The 19,507-nt window shown below is 40.6% G+C and overlaps 1 protein-coding gene across 4 annotated transcripts in view; it reads right to left on the bottom strand.

Annotated features, from left to right (window-relative positions):
* The window catches only part of LOC138970536 (prion-like-(Q/N-rich) domain-bearing protein 25), a 65,352-nt gene extending 50,758 nt beyond the window's left edge, over positions 1-14,594 (bottom strand). For 2 of the 4 annotated variants that reach the window (XM_070343001.1, XM_070343004.1), the window contains exons 1-2: positions 14,376-14,594; positions 13,716-13,899 (exon numbers count right to left, since the gene is read on the bottom strand). In XM_070343001.1, coding sequence (XP_070199102.1) covers positions 13,716-13,764 — 49 coding nt within the window. In that variant the 5' untranslated portion in view covers positions 13,765-13,899; positions 14,376-14,594. Of the gene's footprint in view, positions 1-13,715; positions 13,957-14,375 lie in introns of all 4 variants that reach the window. The other 2 variants (XM_070343002.1, XM_070343003.1) reach the window with 2 other exon arrangements.
* Between the last annotated feature and the right edge of the window lie 4,913 nt (positions 14,595-19,507).

The raw sequence follows: 19,507 nt of genomic DNA, 5'->3' as shown, positions 1-19,507 counted from the left end.
CACACATACATGCACATACACACACACACACACACACACACACACACACACACACACACACACACACACACACACACACACACACACTCACTCACACTGTAAATCCAACATATAACCAGGGTTTTTTCAATGCAAATTTGAAAGCTGTATAGCTGGTAAATAATAATTTGTTGGGGCCTATTGACTAATCTCTTTCGCCAAATATAAAGCCGCAAACGGTCAATAAAAATATAATCAGTGTTGACATGATATTACATCGTCACTGATCTTACAATGTCAACAAAAACACTGCACAAGCTGTGCTCTGCATAATCAAAATGAAAACAAAAAACTAAAAAATGTGTGCACGTTTAGATTCTTTGTCTTGTGATTAGGGATTTCTATATTTCTATATCCCCGTAAGGAGTTAACAAAATGGTGTTGTTATTGTATAGCACCCTTAAGTCCACAAGTCCTGGTGTGATGATATTCAAATCAGTAAAATCTGTTTCGCCCAGTCAAAACACAGAACACAGTGACTCATAAGAAACGGGACGCTGAGGCAATCCGTATACACGCCTGACATCACATACGGAGTGTGTTAGATAAATATGTAGGCTTATACGGGTCGATACTGTAAATGAGTGTGTGTGTGAACAGTGAGAAATCAACTGGATGCATTGACTGCTTTTTTTATGAGATGCAATGACAGAGGTTGCACAACTATTCAGCTGAGTCTTCGCGGAAATTACATTAGACCCGTTTAATATGAGTTGACAGTGTATTAGCAGCTTAAATAATACTGAATGGACAAATTACTCACACGGACTGGGCTAGGTGCAGTTAGAGATATGGACACGTACTGACCGACTGACCGATCGATCCCCCCTCCCACACACACACACACACATGCACGCACGCACGCACGCACGCACACACAAACACATATATTGACCGCGCGCGCGCACATACACACACACACACACACACTCACACTCACACACACACACACACACACACACACACACACACACACTCACACACACTCACACACACACACACACACACACACTTGCATTCATGCCAATCTGCAAAGTTGATTTAACAAATAGTTTCCACTGTGCGCAACAAGCAGACTGGCTGTTGAAGGGTGCTCTTACCACATGTAAAAGCCTGGATGGTTGTTTACATGATAATTTACACATAAAGGGATGTCTCGTTTACATGGGATAAGACCATCCCTACATTTGGTCACATAACAAAAATCAACACTCTGACTGCTTGCTGTGGTAAGCTAAAAATGTTGATGAATTCATTAAAAAAAAAAAATTAAAAAAAACTCTATACACATGCAGAGAAACACCGAGACTGTTGTATGTGACCAAGTGGAGAAATGGTCTTATTCCAGGCCTGAGACAGTGACCCCAACTGCCTACATGGGAAAGCAAGTACATTAATTTTAAGGACGCCTTTCCTTTGGGAAAAGAAAATTGTCCTCTCTCTTTCCACTCCTCCCACCTTCCCTCAATAGATCACGAGGCTGTTTCTTAATTATTATTTTCCAAACAAAAGTACTGCGTCCGTTCTTTAAACAAAGAAAATAAATTTAAAATGTCAATATATAGCTGCACTAAATTACAAAAAAATGCCTCCTTTTATATTTCAGCCATAGGCTTGTTGTTGTTTTCATGTTCATAAATGTTTGTAAACTTTAAATACAAGTAAATGGAAATAAAACATTGTTAAAACCAAAAAATTCAGACAAACTGCGATTACTATGTTTTATGTTTAACTCTATGCGTTTCTACAGTCGTACCCGATAAAGAATTGCATGATCGGAATTTACGCATAAGGCAAGTTGCAAATAAACATATATTTTTAATGCGCATATGTATGATAACTGTCACACACGGTTTACCTCGGCAACAAACGTCATGCAATAAATCAGATAATTATTATCTTGCATATCAAATTGATTTTTTTATCGGTTGCATGATGCAATAACTCAGTAATACAATACTCCCTGGCATGAGCTGCTAAGTGCATATCCGTCTTCGAGCAGCCGTTTGTCAATAGACGGAAGCTGTCGCTATAATTCATAAACCTCCTCTATATCTCAATTTTTGCTGGTTGGAGAAAAACGAGAACAAACAACTGTCATAAAAATTCCCCACATCAAATATAACTTCAATTCATAATAATAATAATAATAATAATAATAATAATGAGCATTTATATAGCGCAACATCATAACTTTACAATGATGCTCTTTGCGCTTGACACATTTAAAATTAAAACACAGTTATACAAGCATTTACATCTACATTCATAGTCAGCAACGCTTAATTAAAAGCATACACCATCAAACATACATTACAAAAGATTCTTCCACTAACTAAGTAATAAAAACATGAATAAAATAGGTAATGAAAACAAGGAAATACCAGCTGAATACCCTTAATCAAACAGAACATGTTATCAACAATACTGAAAACAGCCCTAGATGTTTATATACATTATCACATCATCACTAAAACAACAAATACACTACATGTAGCCTACTGATGGACTGAGAAAACAAAATCAGGGGTTGTATTTCTTGAAGAGGTGCGTTTTAAGTGCTCGTTTGAATGCTTGGGGTGACTGAGAGTGGCGGATGTGAAAGGGGAGAGAATTCCATTGTGTGGGTGCGCAGAAAGTAAAAGTGCGTTGTCCGTATGCTTTGGTTTTGGTGTGTGGAATGGTGAGGATGCGACAGTCAGAAGAGGCACGGAGTTGTCTTGCTGGAGAATAGACGGTGAGGAGTTCAGAGAAGTAAGCAGGAGACGAGCCAGAAAAGAAGTTAAAGCAGAGGGTGGACAGTTTGTAGTCAATGCGGGCTTGAATAGGTAACCAGTGCAGTGTGTGAAGAAGTGGTGTTGCGTGATCTCGTTTTCGTGCTTTCAGAATGAGGCGTGCTGCCGAGTTTTGGACTTTTTGTAGTTTATGCAGGAGGCACAGAGGACAGCCAGAGAGAAGAGAGTTGCAGTAGTCAAGTTTAGAAAGAACAAAGGCACAGACAAGAGTGTTAGTTGTTTGAGAGGAGAGTGTGTGGCGAATGGTGCTGATCTTACGAAGCTCAAAATAAGCTGCTCTACAGACTAAAGATATATGTTTGTTAAGGGTCATGTCAGATGAAAGGGTGAATCCAAGGTTTCTAGCTGATGGTGAGAAAAGAATGTCGGTGTTGCCTATTTGAACAGAAACAGGTTGGGGAGAGGGAAATGTAGTGTTCTTCTTTTTGCACAGTAAGACTTCAGTCTTAACATCATTCAGCTTAAGTTTGTTATCGACCATCCAAGATTTAACATCAGTGATGCATGTCTGAATGGTCTGGATGGCGGAATGTGTCTCTGCAGGGGGGCTGGGTTTATACAGCTGGGTGTCATCAGCAAAAGACTGATTTAAAACAGAATGGTTTTGAATCAGTGTGGAGAGGGGCTTAGTGTTTATGATGAAAAGGATGGGACCGAGTACCGAACCTTGAGGAACGCCAAAAGAAAGTGGGGCTGAAGCAGACATCTGGCCATCGACAAGCACAGCCTGAGTCCTGCCAATGAGATAGGACTCAAGCCATGCTAGCGGTGGACCGGAGATGCCGTACAGAGTCTGAAGTCTATGGAGAAGCGTGACATGGTCAATCGTGTCGAACGCTGCAGAAAGGTCAAGTAGGGTAAGCACTGACACATCACCACCATCCAGAGCAGACAGAATGTCACTGATTACTTTAAGTAGGGCTGTTTCAGTACAGTGAGAAGGGCGATAAGCGGACTGAGAGTGCGAGATCAAATCATGGGTGTTCAAATATGACAACAGCTGCTTCAAAACTACCTTTTCAAAAACTTTGGACAAGAATGATAAATTAGATACAGGACGATAGTTCTTCAAAATATTGACATCAAGACTAGGTTTTTTGAGAAGTGGTTTGACAAGTGCAGTTTTGAACAATGATGGAAAAACACCAGATGACAGGCTATCATTGACAATTTGAGTAAGAGTTGGCAACAACACATCAAGATTCTCAAAAAGCAGTGGTGTGGGTATGGCATCAAGTGGACAAGTTGTTGGTTTGGACTTCAGAATAATGGATCTAAGGTCATGGATTGATATTTTCTTTAAAACAGTGTAACAGCAGCCTAAATGTGCGTTAATGTCAGTTGTTAATGATATCCGATACAACTGCGAAAATATTGAGATCGGAGCTTTTTTTCCGAAGTTAGTTAGTTAGCTGTTGCTTTTCGGGTCCAGCGGACCATAATAGGCCAAATCAGGACCCCGAAGGAGTCATCCAGATTTAATATAAATATATTATATGTGTGTGTGTATGTGTGAGTGTGTGTGTGTGTGTGTGTGTGTGTGTGTGTGTGTGCGTGGGTGTGAGGGTGTGGGTGTGGGTGTGTGTGTGTATGTGTGTGTGTGTGTGTGTGTGTGTGTGTATGTGTGTGTGCCTGTAAAGTGTACTGCCTTGTGTGTGTGTGTGTGTGTGTGTGTGTGTGTGTGTGCGTGCGTGCGTGCGTGCGTGCGTGCGTGCGAGCGTGCGTGCGTGCGTGCGTACGTGCGTTTCGTTCCAACTAGATATGAGAAACAATCAGACTTTCCACGCTATGAACAGTTAAGTGCGCACCACTGAACACAAACTACATTATTGTCATTGCAATGTGAGGTCCCACAATCATCTGAAGTATGTCAGCGAGAGCCGGTATAATGAGTGATTTCATATGCCGATTATGAGCAAATGGCGGCATTTTTCCAGCAGGATCAGAAGTCGAAAAAAATGATATCAACATGTGCCAGCTCATTTTGAAATTATTTGCGAGACATGTCTGAATAGTATCATTTACTAGCTGTCAGCATATCAGAAATAACGTGTGTGGGTTATTTTAATAGTTTTTTTGCCAGTTTATATTATGGCAGTTAATTGCGAATACAATAATGTCCAAAACGACCCTGCGCGCAAGATGTCGCACAGTTTTGGCTTGCTTGATTGTTACGAATTTGCTTTCAAGTTCTTTTTACATACTATATATAGTGTCTTTTTGAAACAAGCAAAGTGACATTCCTTGGAAGAATTCACCCCTTCTTATTTCTTGGTATATTATAACACAGAAACATAGATAAACGTACATATTAACAGACAGACAGACAGACAGACAGGCAGACAGACAGACAGACAGATAAAAAAGACAGACAGTCAGACAGACACACAGACAGACACACAGAAACACAGACAGACAGACAAACAGACAGACACACAGAAACACAGACAGACAGACAGACAAACAGACAGACAGACAGGCACACACTGTCCGTCTGTCTGTCATCAACATAACATATAGAATGGGAAGGCAGAAGAAGGAGAAGAAAGTAACATGGAGAAGGCCGGTTACGTGAAATGATGGAGGCCTGGTTGGTCAATTAACCGGATGATGCACTAAATTGGTAATAAAGGGCTTTGCTTGTTTTACGGTGTCTGTGTTTGTTGCCTTTACAAGACCACGCCCACAGATTAGCAATGACAATGACTCATTGATTCAGAGCTTTATTCCCAGCGTCGTCGGAACGACGCTGGGTATCTGTCCTCGGGAAAGACTTGCCACTGGGAGAATACTCTCCAAGCCAAAGCAATTGAATTTGCCAATGGGCCACTGGGGCCCCACTCTCCAAGCCAAAACAATTTCAAATCACAATCAGCCGGTGAGTTCCTTCCCTTGCACCGTGGGTCACTCGGTTTGCAGCCCTGCGCCCACCTCCTAGGTCTGTTACGCGTGATTGTTCTGAAAAGTGACTATTAGATGATTGTTCTGAAAGTCTACTATTTATTTCATCGTAATCATGTAAGCCCTCATACGTGATTGTTCTGAAAGCTTGCTAATTTACATGATTGTTCTGAAACTCTACTAAAGGTAAACTTGCTTCCCCCGTGAAATGTCAGATATAGAACAATATGAATACCCCTGCACAACGAAGTTGGAGGGGGGTATATATACTGGATTCACTTTGTCCATCTGTCTGTGTGTATGTCTGTGTGTATATGGAACAATATTTTGATACAATGATACTAAATCTTAATTGATATTGATAGTTATACCCCAGCCCAATGAAGTTGGAGGGGGTATACTGGATTCACTTTGTCCGTCTGTCTGTGTGTATGTCTGTACGTAAATATCACAATATTTTGATACAATAATACTAAATCTTAAGTGAAATTGATATTTATACCCCCGCCCAATGAATACAAACTCAACAAGTAATACGTTTCATACATTGAACATGTCTTCTTTATTGTTCTCAACTCAAAATTGGAAATTAAATGTTCAAAGACAAAAATTATTTATAATCTTCAAAAATGTAATGATTCTTCTTGAGTATTCCCAACTCAAAATTCTAATTACAGGTATTAAAGGGACACAAAGAAATTTTAGATTTTTCCTCTTTGCCATGCTTTGCCGGGGCCCGGGTAGCTCAGGTGGTAGAGCACTGGACTTGTGATCGAGAGGTCGCTGGTTCGAATCCGGGCCGGGACGGACACGGGTCAACTTTATGTGCAGACCCAGAGACGGTATCCATCTCCCACCCCCGTGTCACCACAATGGCACGTTAAAGATCTTGGTCATTCTGCCATAAGTGCAGGTGGCTGAATACACCTAAACACGCAGACACCTGGGTAGCGCGACTCCGTTGCTGCTAGCTTTCCACTGGGAGGAAGCGACCCGAATTTCCCAGCGATGGGACAATAAAGTAATGAAAAATGAAATGAAATGAAAATGAAATGAAAGTGGCTAGGTCACCAAAATGGATCGAAAGGCATGGCAAAGAGGGAAAATGGAAGCTACTTTTTGGCCCTTTAAAGACGAAAGGCACAACAAATAAGTTTTACAAATGAAACTTTATCTTTTATTTTTATGAATTAAAAATTCAAGTGGAGAGGGGATGAGAGACGTGAGGAGATGGCCGGGGTTGCGATATGGGTGGGGAGTCTGGGCTATAAAGTTCTTGCACACGAGACCATAAAATACTTTTTGTGTGTGTGTGTTTATCAACTCGCTCTCTCTCTCTCTCTCTCTCTCTCTCTCTCTCTCTCTCTCTCTCTCTCTCTCTCTCTCTCTCTCTCTCTCTCTCTCTCTCTGTGAATATTTTTGTCATCCTAAATGTTGGGGGGAGGGGGGGGGGGGGGGGCAAAAAGACATGTTTGCCCCCCCCCCCACCCCAGGACCAGCTGCCCCCCCCCCCGTTTCTGACGCCAGTGCACTGAGTACATACGTTGTGCACGTATGCAAAACTTGGTGCTGTGCTGTTAACATTTGAACAAAATGCATTTTGTTCAAATGTTTAGTGCAACTTGCCACTATGTAATCGCTGTATGCGCTTTGTGGTGATAATGCACTGTTGTGAAAAGTTTGCGCTAAATGTTGGCACTATGCATCATTGTTGGAGCACCCTCCTGTAGATGCACCATGCTGAAAAATGTACTTATGTGAAATGTTTCGTGTAAATTATTGTCACAATAATGTTTTGTGCGCCCCCATGTATGTGTTCTGTGCTAATAATGCACGGTTGTGAAATGTCCGTACAAATTTTGTGGCACCATGTAATTGTTAGTGCATCCTCCTGCGGATGCTTCGTGCTAAAAATGCACTTCCATTAAAATATTGTACGCTCATGTCAGTACTTATTCATGTGCCAATTTGAGGTGTTTAATTCTGATTCCTGTATTTACAGTGTAAAATTAAAACTACTGTTTTGAAACATTCCTGTGACACCTGGAAAAGGTTCTGTGGTTTTCTTTTAAATTTGTATTTTGTTTTTCTGCAATAAATATTTGAAATGGATCTGAGACTGACTTACTACTTTTAGCACTCTTTTTCACCACATTCCCACGTACAGATATTGCAATATCAACTCTTCCTTTCTACCTGTTTCAAACAAGCTTTAATGTTTAATTAAAAAGTTCTCTTTTTTTCTTGTGGCTGTTTGATAAATTCATAGCAAGCATTGACTGAAATAAACAATTTATATATGCAGCACAACATGCAATTCATTAACTTTTGACCCTAACCTTTAACACTTCCCAAAATAAATCTTTGGTGGACATTGCATCGACGCTGTTCATTTTGAATGAACATTTTTCTTGTGCGTATATAGCGCTGGACTTACTCTCAGCGTCTGATAACGAATTTGATGTTGTTGTTTTTGTTGCTAGTCTTCTTCGTTCGCTGCATTTTGGGGTGAGGGATGGTGGGTAAGGGTTGGCTGGTTGGTTGGTTGGTTGGTTAGTCTGTTGAATGGTTTGTGGCCTGCTTGTTTGGTTGCTTCGTTGCTTGGTTCTTTTGTTCGTTCTATCGCAAGTCCGTTTCTTTGTTCGTTCGTGTGTTAGCTTCTTTCTTTTATAATTCATTTCTTCTGTTTTGTGTGTCTTGCTTTGATTTCTTTAAAGATTTACTTTTCTCTGCATTAGTGGGGTTTTATTTTACGCGGAAATAAGGCCATTTATTTCGTTTTGGCCACCCACATTTCGCCTTGCTTTGTCTACAAACGCATCAAGAAGAAGAAGAAGGAGGGTGACAAGCAGGTTAATCCACTGTGTCACTTTGACATGAACCGGAGAAAGTCAAAACCCAAGATTAAATCTTTACTTTTTACAAAATCAAAAAACAAGAAAGGTAGGTTGTTGGAACGTTTGTTATTGACAAAACAATACATTCACAGATAGAATTCAAGATAACTTTTGTGTGAATATGTGTTTGTCTGTTTACTTAAAAGACCGTTGGGTCGAAATATCTGTGAATGTATTGTTTTGTCAATAACAAACGTTCCAACAATCTACCTTTCTTGGGTTTTTTATTCTGAATTTTGTAACGTTGGCAGTCTCTTTTGTTGTTTTTTTTACTTTTTACAGAACAGTTTACGTGAGGCAGATGTTTTTCCTGGTAGTGATTTAAACATACATTCACTCCTGTGTTAACCACCCTGTGAACAACAACAGATATGTGCAGGCTGTTACGTGTGGTAATAGCATCCATCCAGTGCTACACATAAATATCAACTATCAATAGACGTTGTTTGGAAATAATTTATCTCTGTCGCGTGTGTACGTGTTGTGACAGAGTCAATACTCTTGCTTTCAGTGAGTCAACTCTGTCCACGTGACTCCATTACAGGCCAGTCACCAGCGAGGGGTGAGTCCGAAACACGTGGACGATGAGCACGTGTAGAAAGCTTGCCTCACTAAAAGCAAGAGTCTTCACTCTTCCACTACATATACAAACCAGACAGAGTTATTTCCGGAATTCTTCTATTGCTTGGCTGCTTTTTGTGCAAAGCATGCAGTATTGCTTGGCTGAATTAATTTGTTTTATGTTGACACTGGTGTCATTCCAACATGCAAAGAAACCAGCGAGGCTGTGGAGTTTAGGTATGCCTTCAAGTGGAAGACGAATTTCTTTATGTGTAAAAGTGTGGACACATCTGCGATGGCTGATATGAGCTTAAGTTCCTACAAATAGGGGTGCAGGTTTAATGTTTGTTGATAAAACGCAGTTACTGTAATCTGGTGTCGGTAACTCAAGATAAAAGGTCTCGGTGTAACACAAACACAGCTGTTCCAACAAGGAATCGATTGCGGACAGGGAGCCATGCATCAACCCGGTGACGTCAATAGTCACGTGGGATGAAGTAAAATCAAATGTTTAATTAAATGCCATCAGTTTGACATGTTGTGTAAAACACCATCTTCTCCAATGACTAATACATGTTGGACTGAGCGTTTTGCAAGGGTCTGGCAATCACAGTGGGGCTGAAGGGGATGAAAATACTGCTGCTGCAGGTACATCGAATTGGCAAGTCTGTGACATTCAGTGTCTCTCTAATCCCCCCCCCCTCCCCTCCCCCCTGTATACCCACCTTACCGACTTATATCTCTCCGATATTGCTGAAAAATAAAGTTAAATCCCTTCCCGTCCTCTGTCACATCCTCTGATTCTTTTGCTGTATTTTTTCCTCTTTTGTTGTAAAAATTGTATCGTGTCTGTCTTACATTTCCAGGGGTATAAGCGATTCTCTGACCTTGCCATAGCGTGAAATAACATTTCCTATCTAGATGTACTTATTTATAACCACACTTAATATAAGCTCAGCTTGTTGTGTGGTCACACATGTTTATATCGCATATACATGCCACCCTGTATTTCCTTAATAAAATCTTGTTTAAACCAAAGGTTTCCATGTCCCTTCAAGGCGATGTGAGGCACTAAAATCACCCAAATTAAACTTGGAGAATACATGGAATAATTTAGTTTTCTGGGTATTTCGAAGTAACTTATGAAAAGAAATGAAAAACATGTGAATACTACAGGACATAGACTGCCGTTGCTATTGGAAACTGGCTTAAACAGCGCCATATTGGATTTCTAGGAAACGGTTTTTGCAGCAACATCATACATCAGAAATGCTTATTTAGCGATGTGTGGCACTAAAATTAAACTTGGAAAATACATGGAATAACCTACTTTTCTTGGTAGTTATTGAAGTGAATTATAACAATGATATGAAAAATTTGTAAATATTAATGGACACAGATTGCCGTTGCTATGGAAACAGCCGCCATATTGGATTTCTAGGAAACGGTTTTACAGCGACATCATACATCAGAAATGCATGATATTTGGCACAGATACACATGACTTTTATCTACAATCATATAGAACAATATTTTTTACTAAAGACAACAGTTGAATTTATATTATTTTGTGTAATAAGAATTAATGAATTTCTAACCGCATATTCATAAATCTTTATTTCAAAAATTAATATAAGTTCAACTGTAGTATTTTCGCAAAAAATCGTTCTATATGATTGTAGATAAAATCCGTGTTTATCTTTGTGCCAAATATTAAGCATTTCTTATATATGGTGTTGCTGTAAAACCGTTTCCTATAAATCCAATATGGCGCTGTTTAAGCCAGTTTCCATAGCAACGGCAGTCTACCAAATTCGTGCACGATTCCCCACTCTTAAGGGCGTTCAATTAAGACGGAAACGAAAACAACGGCAGTTCATGAACAAATTACAGTCTGCAAAGATGACCCAAACACGGCGTTCATACACTTAAAGGCATATGTACTCGATGACTATACACGCTAATTGCTTTACCAACAGCTGGAGACAAGCTAAATTAAGTTCCCTGCAAAATATTGTGGTCTAGGACCCCTTCAATGTTGAGATATGTTAATTTTCATTTTGATCTGGATCGTCCTATTTATAGATTTGGCAACACATGTAACGTTGATGCAAGGGAGCTAACACCGCGGCTTTGTTGACATCCTCACTTTTTCAGAGGCTAGAACAAGCTGTAATGCATGTATTATGGTCCGCGCATGGTGACATATCGTCATTATATGGTCTTATATGGTGCGTTTGACATCGATTATGGGCAAACTACACTGTGTAAACACGGGAGCGCGTACATATGCCTTTAATTTAGGTATACCGGGTGTTCGGAGACATAATTAACAAGTTGCGTGAAGCGATATAAAAACATTTAGTCAAGCTTTCATCATCAAAGTAACATATTAACACCAAAAATCAGTCATCGCAGAAACTACGAGACTATCTTAAAACAAACCAAAAGACCCAGACGGGTCACGCTCGTCTCCGCGTAGCATGTGAACGCATTACTTACTTAACCTATTTTCTGTAACTCTGAGCACAGATTTAGAGTAAACAAATCATATGTATATATTTTTGTATTTGGGAGAAATTTAGGAACACGATGCATTCATTTTTGAATCTGTTAGTAAACATTTGATTTTAATGACAACTTTAATGAGCAAACTAATTAACTAATTTTTAAGCTTCCAAGGTGAAATGCAATCCCATAGTTCGGACTTTTTCGAAGATTTCTTGACCAAAATTTCAATTAATTTGATTAAAAAATGAGGGCGTGACAGTGCGGCCTCAACTTTCACAAAAAGCCGGATATGACGTCATCAGAGATATTTATCGAAGAAAATAAAGAACACGTCTGGGGATATCACACCCAGGAACTCTCATGTGAAATTTCAATAAGATCGGTCCAGCATTTTTTTCGGAATCGATGTACACATACATACACACGTACATGTATACATACACACACATACACACACACACACACACACACACACACACACACACACACACACACACACACACACACACACGTACACACACACATACACGCACACACACACGCACACACACACGTACACACACACACACACGCACACACACACACATGCATCACCACCCTCGTCTCGATTCCCCTTCTATATAAAAACATTTAGTCAAAACTTGACTAAATGTAAAAACACAAGCAAAAGAAACAAGTCGCGTAAGACGAAATTACTACATTTAGTCAAGCTGTGGAACTCACAGAATGAAACTGAACGCACTGCATTTTTTCACAATGACCGTAGTCCGCCGCTAGTGCAAAAGGCAGTGAAAGTGACGAGCCTGTTCAGCGCGGTAGCGGTTGCGCTGTGCTGCAAAACACGCTTTGCTGTACCTCTCTTCGTTTTAACTTTCTAAGCGTGTTTTTAATCCAAACATATCATATCTATATGTTTTTGGAATCAGGAACCGACACGGAATAAGATGAAATTGATTTTAAAACGATTTTGGAAATTTAATTTTAATCATAATTTTTATATTTTTGATTTTCAGAGCTTGTTTTTACTCCGAATATAACATATTTATATGTTTTTGGAATCAGAACATGATGAAAAATAAAATTAAAATAATTTTGGATCGTTTTATAAAAAAATAATTTTACTTACAATTTTCAGATTTTTAATGACCAAAGTCATTATTAATTTTTAAGCCTCCATGCTTAAATGCAATACCGAAGTCCGGCCTTCGTCGAAGATTGCTTGGCCAAAATGTCAATCAATTTGATTGAAAAATGAAGGTGTGACAGTGCCGCCTCAACTTTTACAAAAAGCCGGATATGACGTCATAAAAAGACATTGATCGAAAAAATGAAAAAATCTTCTGGGGATTTCATACCCAGGAACTCTCATGTAAAATTTCATAAAGATCGGTCCAGTAGTTTAGTCTGAATCGCTCTACACACACACGCACAGACACACACACACACACACACACACACACACACACACACACACACACACACACACACACACACACACACACACACACACACACACACACCACGACCCTCGTCTCGATTCCCCCTCTATGTTAAAACATTTAGTCAAAACTTGACTAACCACAGTTGAGTGTATGATGTGGACGGGCGCAATGGCCTGGTGGATAAAACGCCGTTCTCTCATACGGAAGGTCGCGGGTTGAAATCCCATGCGCGCCTGGTTTGGGTAAAAATGGAGATTTCTCCAATCTCCCAGGTCACATTATGTGCAGACCTGCTAGTGCCTTGTCAGTCCCCCTTCGTGTGTACACGCAAGCACAAGACCAAGTTCGCACGGAAAAGATCCTGTAATCTATGTCAGAGTTCGGTGGGTTATAGAAACACGACAATACCCAGCATGCTTCCCCCGAAAGCGTCGTATGGCTGCCTGAATGGTGGGGTAAAAACGGTCATACACGTAAATGATCGTGGGATTTTCAGCCCATGAAAAAGAAAAAGAAGAGTGCATCGTGTTAATGAATTAATTTAAACGGACAAAATGACGATGACTTACCTGGGAGGTAGGCCACACAGGCAATGGTCAAAATGACCCAAGTCTTCATCGTCGGTGTCGTGCACGTGATATCGTCACCACCAGTTGCACACTGCTCAAAACACTGTCTTCCTATTCTCACTGTTGTTCACGTAAGTCGTCCTCCAGATCCAATTCAAAAGAATATCCTTGATGTAAAAGAACACTGAAAAAGAAGAGACTATCCTTGGTTTCAGGACGGAAGAACAATTTCAAAAGAACTCTGAAAGAGAAGACATTATCCTTGGTTTTAAACGTGAAAAAAATATTTTAAAAGAACACTGGAAAAGAAGATATCATTCTAGGTTTTATGCCCGAAAAATAATATCAAAACACTGAAAAAAATTACTTGAAGTGTCTATTCGATGTTGTTCATGTTCATTTCGTTCAGATGCTTCTAGCTTTACTCTGATTGAACAGAACAGCTATCAAGCACATGTTTATATTTTCCACAAAACACTGAAACTAATTCTGGTTGGATAGAACAAAATCAAAATCAAAATCTAATTTTCTGAGACTATTTTGTTTATCAGAGTACTTTCATGACAGCGTAAAACAAAATACATAATCAGCTATCAATCACAAGTTTATATTTTCCACAAAGCACTGAAAAAAAATCAAGTTCGACAGAAAAACAGGTACCGTAAAACCCCCTTGCAATCGTTTAAATCACAGATAATAGTGATACAAACTAAGAATCTTGTTATGATGGTAATAGAAATCAACCACTCATGTAGGCACAACACAACAACAGTCCCGGCAACAACAAAAACCACTGACGAATGCAACACCCTGCAAAAACGGATGAATCAGTTGTTGGGCGTCGTGCACAGATACAGCGCAGTGATGCGACTGATTGGAGACATCGAAACAACGGGAGGGGCGGTCTGCCCGCCTCCAGGTGTGCGCACAAATCACCTATGATCACAGGCACCAGAAAAGCTTACTTTTTTTTTTTTTTACATAATGAATTTGTTCCATAGTATGTGTAGATTGGTTCCGTATAACTCTCGCTAACTCCATCACGCATGTCGTATGCATTTAAAGCGCTTACTTTCCTTTGGTTATTTTATCTCTAAATAGCGCTCTGCCTTATTTCGTTTCAGATTCTATAGTATGTGTGTTTTTGCTTTGCTTTATTCAGTGATGTGCATTCTTTGCTTTATTCAGTGTTGTGCATTCTTTGCTTTATTCAGTGATGTGCATTCTTTGCTTTATTCAGTGTTGTGCATTCTTTGCTTTATTCAGTGTTGTGCATTCTTTGCTTTATTCAGTGATGTGCATTCTTTGCTTTATTTAGTGATGTGCATTCTTTGCTTTATTCAGTGTTGTGCATTCTTTGCTTTATTCAGTGATGTGCATTCTTTGCTTTATTTAGTGATGTGCATTCTTTGCTTTATTCAGTGTTGTGCATTCTTTGCTTTATTCAGTGATGTGCATTCTTTGCTTTATTCAGTGTTGTGCATTCTTTGCTTTATTCAGTGTTGTGCATTCTTTGCTTTATTCAGTGTTGTGCATTCTTTGCTTTATTCAGTGATGTGCATTCTTTGCTTTATTTAGTGATGTGCATTCTTTGCTTTATTCAGTGTTGTGCATTCTTTGCTTTATTCAGTGTTGTGCATTCTTTGCTTTATTCAGTGTTGTGCATTCTTTGCTTTACTCAGTGTTGTGCATTCTTTGCTTTATTCAGTGTTGTGCATTCTTTGCTTTATTCAGTGATGTGCATTCTTTCTTCTTCTTTTCACACCGCTGATTGCACAATCAGAAAACAATGGTATTATTTTAATACTATTATAATAATTAAAATGTAATATGATTGTAAAAATTAAAATGCAATTTCGGTTGAACGTCGCTTTCTCACTTGAGTTTGTTTGTTTGTTTGTTTGTTTGTTTGTTTGTTTGTTTGCTTAACGCCCAGCCGACCACGAAGGGCCATATCAGGGCGGTGCTGCTTTGACATATAACGTGCGCCACACACAAGACAGAAGTCGCAGCACAGGCTTCATGTCTCACCCAGTCACATTATTCTGACACTGGACCAACCAGTCCTAGCACTAACCCCATAATGCCAGACGCCAGGCGGAGCAGCCACTAGATTGCCCATTTTAAAGTCTTAGGAATGACCCGGCCGGGGTTCGAACCCACGACCTCCCGATCACGGGGCAAACGCCTTACCACTAGGCCACCGTGCCGGTCTCTCACTTGAGTACTTCTTATTCTCTCGGGTACCATTCACCAGGCACTGCATAACTCGCCCTGAATTTTTGGTGGTTTTTTATCTGGGAAAAAGCTGGAATGCTTGTGTGTGGATCTGATATGATGCATCCTTTCTCGCCTTTGTGACTAATAAATGTGGATACCACAGCGACATCTAACGATGACTACTGAAATTTAAAAGATAATAAACAAATCAAAATAAACTAACAACCACACACACATAACAATTAAAGCAAGCAAGGAAACAAAACAAAACATAACCGAACAAATCACGCTAAAATGTTTCCCCAAAAGACAAGACACCATACTCATGAAGTTTTCGCCTGCTCTCGTCGACTTCTCAATACCAACCCCCTCACCCCATTCACCCAACCCCATCCACCTAACCCCATTTCTATCCAGCCTTCACCCAAACCCCTACCCCTTTCTGTCTTTATTTGGTGTTTAACGTCGTTTTCAACCACGAAGGTTATATCGCGACGGGGAAAGGGGGGAGATGAGATAGAGCCACTTGTTCACAAAAGCACTAATCAAAAAATTGCTCCAGGGGCTTGCAACGTAGTACAATGTATTACCTTACTGGGAGAATGCAAGTTTCCAGTACAAAGGACTTAACATTTCTTACATACTGCTTGACTAAAATCTTTACAAACATTGACTATATTCTATACAAGAAAAACTTAACAAGGGTAAAAGGAGAAACAGAATCCGTTAGTCGCCTCTTACGACATGCTGGGGAGCATCGGGTAAATTCTTCCCCCTAACCCGCGGGGGGAACCCCTACCCCTAAATAGACGAACTCTGGAAATAACTGTCGGGTTTGCATGGGTTGTGAAAGAGTGAATTCTCTTCTTTTTAATGAGTCCCATTTTTTTTAATTTTAAAGAGTGAATACTCTTGCTTTCAGTGAGGCAAGCTTTCAACGCGTGCTCCTTGTTCGCGTGTTTCAGACACATCCCTCTATAATGACTTGCCTATAATGTCACGTGGGGAAAGTTTTACGCAATAACAGCAAGAGCATTCGATCTTTAACAATCGATGCAAACCCGACAGAATTATTTCTGAAGCTCGTCTATTCCCGTAACGTTCTAAGGATTAGTGAAAGAGGCTTTGTGCTTGCCGCCTCATAGAAATGCAGTCACTTATCGGATTCATTGCAGCTGAGATTGATCTGTATGCTTTCTAGCAGCGTGATTTTCACACAAACCTGGCTTTATTGCATAAACGCGCGTCACTTTATTGCTAATACATGAGTTCGTGTGGCGTTATATAAAGGGGAGACAGGCGTGCAGGGAATCGGACTGAAAGACGAAGAAAGATTGAGACACGAGGGAAAGATGGAGAGAGAGAGGGACTGAGAGAGAGAGAGGGGGACTGAGAGAGAGAGAGGGACTGAGAGAGAGAGAGGGACTGAGAGAGAGAGAGAGAAAGAGAGAGAAAGAGAGAGAAAGAGAGAATGTGTGTGTGTGTGTGTGTGTGTGTATGTGTGTGTGTGTTTGTGTGTGTGTTTGTGTGTGTGTGTGTGTGTGTGCGTGTGTGTGTGTGTGTGTGCGTGTGTGTGTGTCAGTGCCATGTGTGTGTGTTTGTGTGTGTGTGTGTGTGTGTGTGTATATATGTATGTGTGTGTGTGCGTGTGTGTGTATGTCAGTGTGTGTGTGTGTTTGTGTGTGTGTGTGTCAGTGTGGGTGTGTGTTTGTGTGTGTGTGTGTGTGTGTGTGTGTGTGTGTGTGTGTGTGAGTGTGTTTGTGTGTGTGCGTGCGTGCGTGTGTGCAGGCAGTCGGTCTATCTGTCTTTCTGTGTCTGTGCGTCCGTATGTCTATATGTCTCTGTGTCTTTTGTGTGCTTGCGTCTGTATGTAGGGCTCCCTAAAGTGCGCGTCCCACGTACTCGAAATTTATAGAGGGTGTCGCGGGACGCACTAAATTATAAAAGAGCGGGTCCTGGGACGCACTAAATTTTCTTTATCGTGTAAATTTCCTTTATCGTGACCTGGAATAGATTACCTCTGCCTCTCAGACACACAGATTCTCTCACTACATTCAAGACAAATCTCAAAACACACCTCTTTCAGCGCAAGTGATTTTTTTCCCTCCAGCATCTCCCCACCCACCCCATCCCGCCCCACCTCACCCCCTACCTAGTGCCTAAAATAACGTGTATATATATTTTTTGCGCTTTGTGTCAGCACTGTTTGTGTGTGTGTGTAAATAGTACTGTTGAAACGATTTTATATAGAAGCCTACTGTGGTTCTTGTGCTTAGGCTGTGTATTGGACTGTCATTGTATGCCTGCATTATTAGTTGTCAGTAATTATTACATGTGCTGATTGTTCTCTTTGCCTGCGCGCGTATAGTATGTTGGTTATGTTTGGTCATAGTATGTTTGCTTATGTTTGGTCGTTATCTTTGCCTGTGCGTGTATTGTATGTTTGGTCGTTTTCTTCGCCTGTGCATGTATAGTTTGTTGGTTATGTTTGGTCGGTTTCTTTGCCTGTGCGTGTATAGTATGCTTGGTCGATGTATGTATTGTAAAGCGCTAAGAGTAGACATTTTTCTAGAATAGCGCTATAAAAGTTTGCATTATTATTATACTGTACATTCTTTTTCAGACTGCAATCGTCAGCAATATTGTACACAGCACACTATGCGTGACCACAATGTTGTACTCGTGTAAGTACTCCGGGACTTTTCGGCTTTTGGACCCTTGGGACCCTCTAAAATTCTTCAGTAGCGGTCCATGGACCTTCTAAACGTTGAACGTGGGGGTCCATAGACCCTCTAAAAATTGAACGTGGGGGTCCATGGACCTTCTAAACGTTGAACGTGGGGGTCCATAGACCCTCTAAAAATTGAACGTGGGGGTCCCGGGACCATCCAGGATGGGGTTCCGTGGTGACCCCTGGTACGTGAGTATCTGTCTGTGGGGACCCCTGGTACGTGAGTATCTGTCTGTGGGGACCCCTGGTACGAGAGTATCTGTCTGTGGGGACCCCTGGTACGTGAGTATCTGTCTGTGGGGACCCCTGGTACGTGAGTATCTGTCTGTGGGGACCCCTGGTACGTGAGTATCTGTCTGTGGGGACCCCTGGTACGTGAGTATCTGTCTGTGGGGACCCCTGGTACGTGAGTATCTGTCTGTGTCTTTGTGAGAAAGACTCCCTGTGAATCGACTTCTTGGTTATCTGTGCCGCACATGTGTGTGCATCTACGGGCAAGCCTACGTATTTGTGTATATCTATGAGCGTGCGTGTGTTTGTGGGTCTGTCTCGTCCTGAACTCAGGTCAAAAATGAGTTACTTCCCTTCGGGTCTCATTCTATCCCTGACAGGATGCCTTGGTTTCCCTTGTCTGGCGAGGAAATCGATTTTTTTTTTTTTTTTTACATATTTAGATCTTTTCGTAATGTGTTATGGCTATAAGCAGATTCGCGATCGTCGATTATGATTTTTCATGGTGTTGTGTAATTTTTGAATTACAAAGGAATTGATATGTAAGACAGTTTCAAGCGAGCTATTTTTCGCGGCTGTATTTACTGCGCAAACAACTCTAAATATGGCA

The sequence above is a fragment of the Littorina saxatilis genome, linkage group LG7, assembly GCF_037325665.1.
Source record: "Littorina saxatilis isolate snail1 linkage group LG7, US_GU_Lsax_2.0, whole genome shotgun sequence".
Taxonomy (NCBI): domain Eukaryota; kingdom Metazoa; phylum Mollusca; class Gastropoda; order Littorinimorpha; family Littorinidae; genus Littorina; species Littorina saxatilis.
The sequence above is the reverse complement of the archived record's forward strand: the minus strand, read 5'-3'. Positions and strand labels throughout refer to the sequence as shown.